The 12238-nt window shown below is 46.4% G+C and overlaps 1 protein-coding gene across 11 annotated transcripts in view; it reads right to left on the minus strand.

Annotated features, from left to right (window-relative positions):
- Nucleotides 1–12238, minus strand: part of PTPRU (protein tyrosine phosphatase receptor type U) — a 446790-nt gene that overhangs the window by 133460 nt on the left and 301092 nt on the right. For all 11 annotated transcript variants that reach the window (XM_077337173.1, XM_077337172.1, XM_077337171.1 and 8 more), the window contains exon 13: nt 7780–7816. In XM_077337173.1, the coding sequence (XP_077193288.1) occupies nt 7780–7816 (37 nt within the window). The remainder of the gene's footprint in view (nt 1–7779; nt 7817–12238) is intronic.

Consider the following 12238-nt stretch of genomic DNA (forward strand, 5'->3'; position numbering starts at 1 on the left):
AGAGCCTGAGTTTTAGCTTTAAAAAATTCAAAGGGGTAACTACATTATTGCAGCAAAAACAGACAGGCATCTTCTGGCACCTAAAAGGCAAACAGATTTGTTGTGGCAGGAGATTTTATGGACTACAGCCCACTTCTTGAGATGCACAAAGTGTATATTCAGCTGGGCAGATACCTGCGTGCCAAATCTTGCTGTTGTGACTAGTCACTGCCCTTGCATTGTGCTAATCACTTATCCATACCAGAGTGTTACCTGGAAATATCACAGACTGTACATCCTGCATTTTGCTACTTCTTAATATCCATCTCTATAACCATGTATGCATCTCTATCTGCTTACCAACGGATATACTTCCTGCATCTGATGAGCACCTAGTCTGGGAAAGTTGCTACCATAACAAATCTGTTCATATTTATAGTGCTAAAAAAGGGCATTTTGATTTCAGCTAATGGTGCGGAATGGTTTCACAGAGAGCCCTCAACTGCAAACAAGACCGAAAATTCTCATTGTGCTTCTCTTAAGCAGGGATGCTGTGAATTTTCTCAGTGAGCCTGTTCAGTGGTTGAACTCACCTTGTCTGACATGCCCAATATGGGCCAATCAGGGATATGTTTCGATTGCATCGAGAAATTCAAACCATTGCCTGTTGGACAGAAGCTGACTCACACCAAATCAGGGGATGGACAAGTTGCAGGCAGCTGAATGGTCCATCGACTAAAGGGCTGCCGGATCCCTGCGGGAATAGTGGATCTGGCAGTAGGTGATATGAAAAAAAATCTCTTCCTGAGACACCAGAGAGTTGCTGACAGTCTGAGTAGATCAGCTTTTCTCAACGTTTTGCTGCTGAGAAAGCCCCGAAACATTCTTCAGGCTTCGAGAAACCCCAGTAGAGGAGCAATCGTGCTGCATAGGTGTGAGAAGCATAGCTGTGTACACACCTATCCAGGACTCCTCCGCGTCCCACCCCTCCAGGCCCATTATTGGCCATTTTGGAAGGGCAGGGGAGAGGTCAACAGGACCATATATGACTACATATGGTCATGTCATCTGATAAATGTTTAACCAATTTTTAAAATATATTCAAAATTAACTAACTCCTACCCTTTCAGGGCCATCAAGAAACCCCAGGGTTTCATGAAATCCTGGTTGAAAAATCCTGGAGCAGACAGGACTGACCTTGATGGGCCAATGGTCTGACTCAGTATAAGGAATCTTCATGTATCCAGCTGTCACAGGAAGTGAGCCATGCTTGCAGGTGCTCTACCATTCCTGCTTGTAGCCATTTTAGCCAAACACATCTGGGATTATAGGAAGGCCTGAGCTTTTATAGCTGTTCTCATGTGGTGGCTCCAGCATTCCATCCGTAGGGATAGGCCAAGACCCCCGGTTTCCCCTGGAACTGAACAGCCGCCCAGCTGGATCAGGCCAGTGGTCCATCAGGGCTGGCATCCTGTCTCACTCAGCTGCCTTGCAGAACCAATAATAAGGGCACGGAAGTGAAGGATGCTGGCCTCTAGATAGACCACCAGTACGGTCCAGTAGGGCTCTTTTTACATGTTTAGATTTATTACTATTACTATTACTATTACTATTACTAGATTTATTTCCTGCCACTCCATTAAAATACCCATTAAAAGACTTTTAAAAGATCCCAACATGGCGGAAAAACAATCTTATTCCCACTCCCCCCTACCAGAGAGGTAGGAAAGGAGGGAGTGATGTAACTTCTAATCCCGGGGGGGGGGGGGTGATGGATCTCATTTGCTGACCCCAGCCTCAACCACAAGCCTGGAGGAAGAGCTCCGTTTTACAGGCTCTGTAGAAAGCTGGTAAATCCCACAGGGCCCGGAACTCACCTGGGAGCTCATTCCACCAGGTAGGGTCCGGGACCAAAAAGGCCCTGGCCCTGGTTGAGGCTAGACGCACTTCCTCAGAGCCGGGAGCGACCAATAAATTCTCACCCACAGAGCGTAAGCCCCCCCCCAATTCCCCCCACCCTTAATATTCAGCACTTGCCACACACGTATACCCGTTTTTCATTTCTCACGCAGTCAGGCTTTCTTTTTCTTTTCTCTGCCCTTCCCCGAATCCAAAAGGGAGCCAAATATATTAGTCAAGCACGAGAAATTTTATTAAACAGCCAAGGCCCTGAAGTTCAATTCCCCTGAAAGATGAAGCATTCCGCTATTTGACAAAATTCCAACAGCCGGAGAGGGAGAGAAAGAGAAACTGAAATAGACCCCCCCACACACCTCCCCCCGGATCAATTTCACTCACCGGAATGGCTCCTGGTGACTATCAGCAACACAATAACCTGGCTAATACTGCCAGCTGCCTGGATAAAATGCCAAACGTGTCCAGGCAGGTAAAATCAATTGTTCATGTTACCAGCTTTGAATGTACGTTGGCAAGGTCAGGAGGAGCAAAAATAGGACACTAGTGTACAAAAAAGGGAGGAAAAAGAAGTCTTTGTTCTTCTGTAAGATCCGCATTATTCTCCATTCAGTTTTTCATCCAAAACGAATGTTTCAGAGCTTTGGCAGTTTACGGCTATGGACTATGCTGCCTATCAGGAAGAGCTTGATTCATGCTGCAGCCTGGATTCTTTCTTTTTTTTTTACCTGTGGAGAAAACCCAGCTACACAAAAGCGATTTGTAGAGCAGCGGTCCGCAAGCTTCCGCCTGCTGCGGACCGCTGCAGCATAGTGGGCGGAGAGGGCGGCCTGGGGGCCCGCGCATGTGCAGCAGCCCCAGCGCAAACGCGCATGCGCGGACTGCCGCGCACGTGCGTTTGCGCCCGGCAGGGTGGCAGTCCGCGCATGCGCATTTGCACCGCCGCCATGCCGGCGCCCGCGGCTTCCCCTCCCGGCCCCTCCGGGACACAAGCTTCTCGCTTCAGGGGGGGGGAGGGAAGAAGGACCCGCGGCCCGATGCCAGGCCGCAGCCCGCGGGTTGGGGACCACTGTTGTAGAGGACCTCTTTACGTGTGAGCAGAGATGCTCTAGTTCTAGATCTGAAAAGTGTTGACAATTCCCCAAGTAGAAATGTGTGTTGCAATCTGCTCGCTTTGGGGATAAACTGCAGATTTCTAAAGAACATCTGTCTGACCTACGGAGTTCCCAAATTTTCTGTTTGCATTGTGGATTAACGACTAAAAAAAAAAAAACCTAAAAGGCAACAACACTTATGATGCACTGTTACTGCAACCAGATTGGTATGCATAAAGACATCCAGGATTTACAGCTACTCATATAAAATCTCATTTAAAACTGATCTCCTGGAATAATAGTCCTTTCCTCTGGGGTATTAGACATCCCACCCAATTTAGTGTCATCTGCAAATGTGATCATCCAAATCATTAATGAATGTATCAAATAATTTGCAAAGAATTCTGCAGTAAACCACTGGTCACCTTCCTCCAAGATGAAGATGAACCATTGATGAGCAAAGAAATTTCACAGACAGAGTAGCTCAGCAGTGGGCTCAAGGAGAGGGTGAGCTCCCCCTCACTGGACAGCGGCTGGACAGCTACTTATCTTGGATACTTTAGTCTGATTCTGGTTGGACTAGATGGCCTCTATGACCCCTTCCAAATCTATGATTCTATGACTCTTTGTTTAATGTTCTGTTCCAAAACATTTCTTGGTATTGATGTTAAACTGACTGGGTGGGGGTTATTGAAGACTTTCCCCACGTTTAAAAAAAAAAAAAAGTGGGGACCACATTTGTTCTCCTCCAGTCTATTCTGCAGGACTTCTCAAAGGTAATTGCTAAAGGTGCCGAGATTTCCGCTGACAATTCTTTCAACACTCTTGGATGTAATTCATCAGGTCCTGGAAATTTCATTTCATTTAAAGTCTCCAAATATTTCTGTACAACCTCTTTATCAATTCTATAATTGATCCCTTCTCCAATATTCTCTGCTTCCTCTTCCCCCAGTTGAATACCTTTTTCTTTATGAGGAAACACTGAAACAATGAAGGTCTTGTCTCTTCTGTCTTGTCACCATCTCCTGCTATCATGAGACCATTATCCCTGTGCATCAAACCTGCCGCTTCCTGATTTTTCCTGTTGCTACATAGCAAAAAATAAACCCAAAAACACTTTTATTATTTTTAACTCTCCTGGCAAATATGATTTTATTCTGGACCTTAGCTTTTGAAATCTTCTCCCTATATTTCTTGGCCATTAAAAATATATATATTCCTTGGTGATTTCCTCCTTTTTCCATTTTATGTACTTGTCCCTTTTAAACCTTAGCTCATTTAGGAGTTCTTTAGCCAGCCATCTTGGCTTTATCAATTCCAGTCCTCTGCTTCATTGAAACCCTTTGATATTGTGTCTCATTCAATATCTCATTTTTAATACTCATCCATCATTTGCTCTCTTGTCTTTTAGTATATCTGACCATGAAATTGCCCCAGTACTTCATTTACTGAAAGTCTAAAATAGATGTCTGACTATTCTTAGCTTCTCCTTTCCTCAGAATCCCAAGCTCCAAGATAACATAATCAATCAATCAATCAATCAATCAATCAATCAATCAATATTTACAGTCATTCAGACCAAAATTCAAATACATGCAAGCATGGTCAATCCAACCCAGATAAACCCAACTCCTTCATTCCATTAACTAAATCTTCTTTGTTAACATTAGATCTACATAATATAGCTGAACTCCTTGAGTTGTCTTCTACCTCTTGAAGAATAACATTGTCTGCAAGGGAGGTAAAGAATTTATTAGACTTAGCAGTCTTTGCAGGGTTACTAATTTATTAGTGGTTCTGGGCCCCAGAGAGATACACCTGGCCTTGACCCAGGCCAGAGCCTTCTCAGTCCTGAACTGGTGGAATGAGCTCCCAGGAGAGCTGAGGGCCCTGATGGAGCTGTCAAAGTTCCACAGGGCCTGTAAAATGGAATTCTTCTGCCAGGTCATCAGTTTTTAATTCTGTACATTTTTAATTCTTGAAGAGTTGTTTCTTAGTTCAGGGTATTTCTTAGTTCAGGGTGAGGTCGGGTCTGTTAAGATCAATGGGCCCTGCTCAGGCTACGTTATGCCCTTCGTGGATGGTTGTGGGAAGGCTGGAGGATTTTTTTTCTCTACTATCCTGTGACTCTGGCTTTTGAAGTTTGGGGGGGGTGTTAATGGGGCATTTATGGGGTATTATTATTTAATCCGTCTTGAGTCCAAGGAGGAAGGTGGATTATAAATCAAACAAACAAACAAACAAACCTCCAGCAAATATTGGGATAATGAAAATCCCCCATAACTACTAGATTTCTACTCCTTAAAAGCGTAATCATTTGTAGCAGAATCTGCCACCCAAATCATCAGACCAACACAGTCATCTATAATAGACTCTTATCAAGATGTTTCTACTGTTTCCCCCTTTAATTTTAATCCAACTGTTTTCAAGCTGATTTCCATGATCAAAACAATGGGCGTCCTCACCATTATAGTCATCCCTGACATACAATGCCACTCCTCCCCTTTTCTCATTTGGCCTTCCCCTCCTATATAAATCATACCCCGCAATTGATACATTCCATCCATGGGACTTCTCCCACCAAGTCTCAATGATGCCTATTATAGCATATTTGCTCTGCTGCACAAATAATTCTAATTCGTCTTGCTTATCGCCCATGCTCTGTGCATTTCATTTCATGGGCCCTTCCCATTATCTGCTTATTTAAATTTATTCTCCCTCTACTATGGCGTACTTGAATTCCTTGCTCTGATCTCACTGTTAGTACTGGATTACTATCTCCCTCACTACAAAAGCTACTGTTCTCAAAAGTAGTACCTCCCTCCTCCCACTTCCCTCAGTTTAACTCTATCCGAATTACAGTTGAGAGTTTCTACCCAGCTCCTTATAATCCATTATGATGTGACAGACAACTTGACTGAGCCTACATCTGCCTCCCCCACCCCCCACCCCTTCCAGCCAGGTCATCAGCTGCTGAGGTGTGTTCTCCTGGAGATTATTGTGTGTGAGTGGGGTAAGATGGGGTTGTGTTGCCATTAGTGGGGGTTTAATGGGTTTAAATGTGGGTTTTATAATTGTTCGGGGTTTTATGGGGGATTGTTGTTACCCACCATGAGCCCCCATGTGGGAATGGTGGGTTATAAATCAGTAAACCATATATTTTCCAAAATGACGGGTCCTTTTCCAAAATGACAATGCTACTTGATTGGCCCTAAGCCAGGAATGGCCCTACCTTGTAGCTTAGCCTCTATTGGGAAGGAGCCCTCAGTCTGGAAGGGTTGATAAGGAGTTAGCACTCAGCCCTCAACTTCCTGACACACTCAGAACTTGCTGGGAGGAAGTGGAGCTGGCCCCAGTGTTGCCACACCAGGAGGTTTGTGACTCCTAGGCTAGGAATGTTCCTTGAAGTTTGGAGGTGAGGCCTCAAGAGTCCACGGGGTGGGTGGGAGAAGGCATAAAAGCTGCTCACCAGCCCCATGGGACTTAGCTCAGCCTCTGCTCGCTCTCCCTCCCTCCCTCCTAGCTGTTTTCTCCAGAAGAACTGGTGCTTGGAGATCAGTTGTTATTCCTGAAGATCTCCAAGACCCCACCTAGAGGTTGGCAACCCAGCTGGCTGCACATGGAGGAGGGGTTGGGGGAGCAATCTGGGCTCTTGAGATTAGAGGCTCCTACTGTGTAATCACTTTCAACATGCTAGATCTCAAGATTCAGCAGGGAATGGGGTGGGGGTAGGGGAGAGTCAGCACTCAGGAAAGCCACAGTGCAGGCATATGTGCTAGTGCCCGTTTGTATTCCCGGTACAATGGGCTTTTCCCCTAGTGTAAATATAAAAACTAAATAAATTGATGGATAAATGAATAAACAAATAAAGAAAGAAACAAATATATGGGACGAACGAACGAAAGAACAAATAAGTAAATCTGCTTGGAGCCAAAATGGAAACCCGGGAACCTATGCACACTACCTCGAGTTCTATGAGAGAAAAAATGTAGGATGCAAATGTAATAACAAGTATCCACACAAGAGTACTAAATAACTTGGGGGTAAGTTAGTCAACTAACTACACAGCTGTAGCCTGGCTCACTGGCAGCAGTTTTGTTAACCAGCACTCTGTGGTAAGAAGGAGAAGAAAAAATGTGCTGTAACCCAGTGGTCCCCAACCTTCGGTCCGGGGACCGGTACCGGTCTGTAGATCAGCCGGTACCGGGCCGCGGCTCCTCCTCGTCCTCCTCCCCAGCTTCTGCCTCAGGGGCTGCCCTGCCACCAGCTCATCTTTGGTGATCTCCAGTGGCTGCCATGGCTGGGCGTGGCACTACACAGGTGCTATTGGCAGTGCCCCCAGCGGGCAACGGGAAGTCCGGGGTGCTGGCATGAAAGCAAGTGGAGCAGGGGCTTAGGCGGCAGCGACGTGCCTCAGCAAAAGATTACCTCCTTCCCCGGGCCTCAGTAAAATTGTCAAGCGTTGGCCAGTCCCCGGTGATAAAAAGGTTTGGGACCACTGCTGTAACCGATTCATGGTGACCCCATCCATCAGGCATTCCAGGCAAAAGATAAGCAGAGGTGGTTTACCATTGCCTGACTCTGCATAGCCACCCCAGTCTTCCTTGGTGGTCTCCCATCCAAGTACTGGATGGACAACTCTGCTTAGCACCCTAGCCCTGCTAAACGGGGGCTAAGCTGGGCTATTCAGGCTGCTTATGGCAATTAACCAACATGCCTAACTTAACAACAACAAAGAAAGTCACAAAAATTCAGATCACAAAAGGGAACTAACACTAGAGAAAAGTTTTACCTTTCCTGGCAATTCGGATGCAGTTCAGCCTCGTCTCCTGAGAAGAGAAATAAACAGGTGGGGAAACAAAACAAAATTATTTAAAGAGCTACAGCCAGAATCAAACAAAAATATTTTATATCTGTAGCTACCTTGTGCAGGTCACTAGAGAAGTGGCATATACATTTATTTCAGACACAGAGGGTTTTTCTTTTCCTCAATACCTACTACCTATAAGGAGCCTCTTGTGGCGCAGGGTGGTAAGGCAGCTGACATGCTGTCTGAAGCTGTCTGCCCATGAGGTTGGGAGTTCGATCCCAGCAGCTGACTCAAGGCTGACTCAGCCTTCCATCCTTCCGAGGTCGGTAAAATGAGTACCCAGCTTGCTGGGGGGTAAATGGTAATGACTGGGGAAGGCACTGGCAAACCAGCCCGTATTGAGTCTGCCATGAAAACGCTAGAGGGTGTCACCCCAAGGGTCAGACATGACCTGGTGCTTGCACAGGGGATACCTTTACCTATAAAGCCAGAGTGGTGGACTCTAAGTGGTGGTTAAGAGCGACAGACTCTAATCTGGATTTGGTTCACTGCTCCTCCACATGCAGCCAGCTAGGTGACCTTGGGCTCATCACAGTCCTGATAATACTGTTCTCACCGAGTAGTCCTGTCAGGGCTCTCTCAGCCCCACCTCCCTCACAGGGTGTCTGTTGTGGGGAGAGGAAGGGAAGGCGATTATAAGCTGCTTTGAGACTCCTTCGGGTAAAGAAAAGCAGGGCACAAAAACCTAACTCTTCTTCTACCTGAGACAGGGGTGCCAGGGACTAAACCTGGATGTTTCCAAATTCAAAGCACTGAGCCAAGGCAGCTCCAAAACATACCCAATGGAAGGTGCTGAGACTTGCTGCGATCTGCATAGCTGAAGTAGCCGTATAGTCTGTGAGCATTGCAGATCTCCTGAATGGCATGTGAACTGATTAAACACTGGTGCTTAGAATTGTAACGCTGTAATTTAGTGATCCTAAGCAGATTTGCAGATTGCGCCCAAAGCAGAAAGACAACTGTCTCGCCACAGCCTTCATCCCAAGAGTCGGGAGATTCCATGGGCCAGAAAAAAAACCATCCATCATTGCTTTCCTTTTTCTTCTCTGCTCTTGAGTGCCTCCCTTTCAATCCCATCTGCCCAATGGATTCCCAACGGTGTCTCTTTGCTTTGCCCGACCCCCGCCTCCCTGCCTGCCTGCCAAAAAAACATTTTAATGCAACAGCTGCAGATGGAAAGGATGGAAATTAAACAAATAGGCACCGCTTTTCATCACAGCTCGTTGGTACACAAGGGCTCCTAGCTGTGCTGTTAGGGATATTTTTGAGCAGGGTCTGCAGAAACAAGGCAATACCGAGGCTGGAAAACCAGCGACAGTGTATACCCGGGGTCCCCAACCTGGTGTCCATGGGCACCACAGCACCCGCCGACACCTTTTCTGGCACCTGCCAAGTGCTTTTAGAACATGGGTGTGGCTTCTTCTAAACAGGACTTCTGATTGGCTATGTGGATTAAGAGGAATTCTGCTGAACAGAGCTTCTACCTGAAATGTTGAAGTGCATGTAGTCAAGGCTATGGTCTTCCCAGTTGCAATGTATGGCTGTGAAAGTTGGACCATAAGGAAGGCTGAGCGTCAAAGAATTGAGGTATTTGAACTCTGGTGTTGGAGAAGACTCTTGCGAGTCCCTTGGACTGCAAGCAGCCCTGACTGCTCCTTCGAAGGCCAGATCCCGAAGATGAAACTCAAATACTTTGGCCACCTCATGAGAAGGAAGGACTCCCTGGAGAACAGCCTAATGCTGGGAGCGATTGAGGGCAAAAGAAGAAGGGGACGACAGGTGGCTGGATGGAGTCACTGAAGCAGTCGGTGCGAGCTTAAATGGACTGCAGCAGCCATTTTGTGACTCCTGTACAGCCATTTCATGACTGTGCCACCCACCCTTTGTCAGAATTCCAATGATGCCCACAGGGAACAAAAGGTTGGGAACCCCTAGTGCATGAGAATTGTAGTCCATGGACATCTGGAGGACCACAGGTTGACTACCCCTGCCCTAGTGTATACTTCTCAGGATGCCCCTTCTTGCAGCTAGGCCACAAAATCCATCACTTGGCAGTGCTGACAGAGTAGGGGGGGGAAAGGGAGCCAGCGGTGAGAAGCTATCAGCTTGCTTTGCCAGCCCAGCAAGTTGTGACTAACTGCTAAAGGTTAGTCCAGACAGTAGACTCAATATGTGAAAATTAAAACACACACAACTATAAAAGCGCAAATTGCAGATTCAATGGTGCGCTGAATTAAAAAAGAAGAAGAAAAGAAAGCATTCCAAATTAAAATCATCCTGAACTAAAAAAACAACTCAAGAATTTAAAATGTACAGAATTAAAAAGAAAACAGTTCACGTAGTGGGGAGAGTGACAATCTCAGTGACAAGACTGTCTGGAGCAGAAGAATGGCCCCCAAAAGCAAGCATCTCAGTTGGAGATAAGCCATGAAGCTGCCTGATGCTGAATCAGAGCCTTGGTCCCTCAAAATCAGTATCGTTTGCTCTGACAGGTAAGTGCCTTTCCAGGTGACAAGGTCTTTCTCGTCACCTGCTGCCAGATTACTGAACTGGAGACACCAGGGATTGAACCTTGGACCTTCTGCATGCCAACAGGAGGCACAGCCCCTTCCCCCAGGACTGCTTTCTCTAAACACCAGCATCTCCAGGATCTCAGGAAGAGAACGTGTCTTTCGTAAGATCTGCTGCCTGAAATCTGTTAACTGGAAGTGGAATGTGGTACTATTTGCCTGCAAAGTACTGCTCTTTCACAGAGGCTGTGTCACTCACAATGAAAACACCCATTTCCCATCTTCTGCTTCTAGAGAGATTTTGACAGGAGTTGTCTGGGATTGAACCATGGACCTTCTGATACAGAAGCCTTGATCCCTCCTGATACAGTAGTCTCTCTCTGACAACGGGTTCTCAGGTGCCTTTAACTCATGAAGATGCCTTATACTGAATGAGACTTTTGGGCCATCCAGCTCTCCGGGGTCCCAAGTAGAGGTCTTTCACTCCACCTACTATAAGATATTTCTGAGACATCAGGGATTGAACTTGGGACCTTCTGCATGCAATGCACATGCTCTTCCTCTAAGCCACAGTCCAGCTGGCAAAGTCTATGAGACATCATTTAGTTCCTGGAAGCCCTGCCTGCCCTTTGCCAGCACTCTGAGTACAGACCATTGCGAGAAACCCATTCCTGGACTCTTTCGGCTTCTGACTCTTAGGGCATGACAGTTCCTCCTAGCTCTCCACTCTCCTCCCTCCACAACCGTTTGTGGAGATGGGCGCTGCTGGGAATTGTCAGCTCCAGACATCAAGGATTCGCCGGAGGGCACCCCAAATGCTCTGGCAGTCTTCTTGAACAGAATTCACCAAGACAAGGAAAAGAACCTCGGGGTAGTCAGATCATCTTTCTTTCTGCAGCACGCCCAGGTGGCTGAAGTGAGGCCAACTTATTGGTGTGTGTTAGATCTTCCTGATCGGCACAGTACAGCCTGCTAGGGAAGCTGCAGGGAACAGGCCAAGTGAGGGGCCTCACGTCTGTGGAAGGCATTCTCCTTATGTGAGCAGATATAAGGAGTCACTGGAAGAAAGGGCGTCAAAGCAGGGCAATCTCCAACTGAGATGCTTGCTGTTTTTTGGCTGTTCTTCCTCTCCAGACATTCTTAACGCAAAGATCTTCTTTCTCCCCACTGATGGACTAATACATGTGAAATATTTTCTTTTTAATTCTGTACGTATTTAATTTTGAGGGGTTGTTTTTTAGTTCGGTTTGACTTTAATCCGGAATGCTTTCTTTTCTTTTTCCAAAAGAAATTCAGTGCACCGTTTAATCTGCAAGTTGTGCTTTTACAGTTGTGTGTATGTGTCAGCAAGCCCCTGGCTGCCTTCCATGCTTCCTTCCACTTGCTACTTTGCTGGAATATTCCCATATCTCCCAAACACACACACACACTGTGTGTTCCTTGATCCGAAGGCCAAATGGCCTTGCATTTCAAAGGGTGCTTAGGCTGGTTGTTCTCACTCCTGGGTGAGAGTTGTGATTTGAATTCTTGCTTTGAAGATAAGCCCTTTTCTGTGTGAACTCTTTAAGACTCGCATAATCATTTGCTAGGGGTGGGGTGAGGATTTCTCTCTATAAAGTATCTTTGATTACTATAATCTGTGTTCAAAGCATCTCAAGGGTTACCCAAGTTGCCATGTCCCCTGCATGTTCTTGATCCTGGAAAATAAACTTCAGACTTGGTTTTTTTTGCCTGAGTCCCGAGTTTGCCTATTTTTCTGCGGAATTTACCGCAGTCCATGACAGTGTGTTTTAATCTGTGCATTGGACTGGTGGGGTCTGTCTCCCATCCCAATACCAGCCACGGCTGACCCTGCTTAACTACTGAGATCT

Source organism: Paroedura picta, chromosome 5 (assembly GCF_049243985.1).
Source record: "Paroedura picta isolate Pp20150507F chromosome 5, Ppicta_v3.0, whole genome shotgun sequence".
Taxonomy (NCBI): Eukaryota; Metazoa; Chordata; class Lepidosauria; order Squamata; family Gekkonidae; genus Paroedura; species Paroedura picta.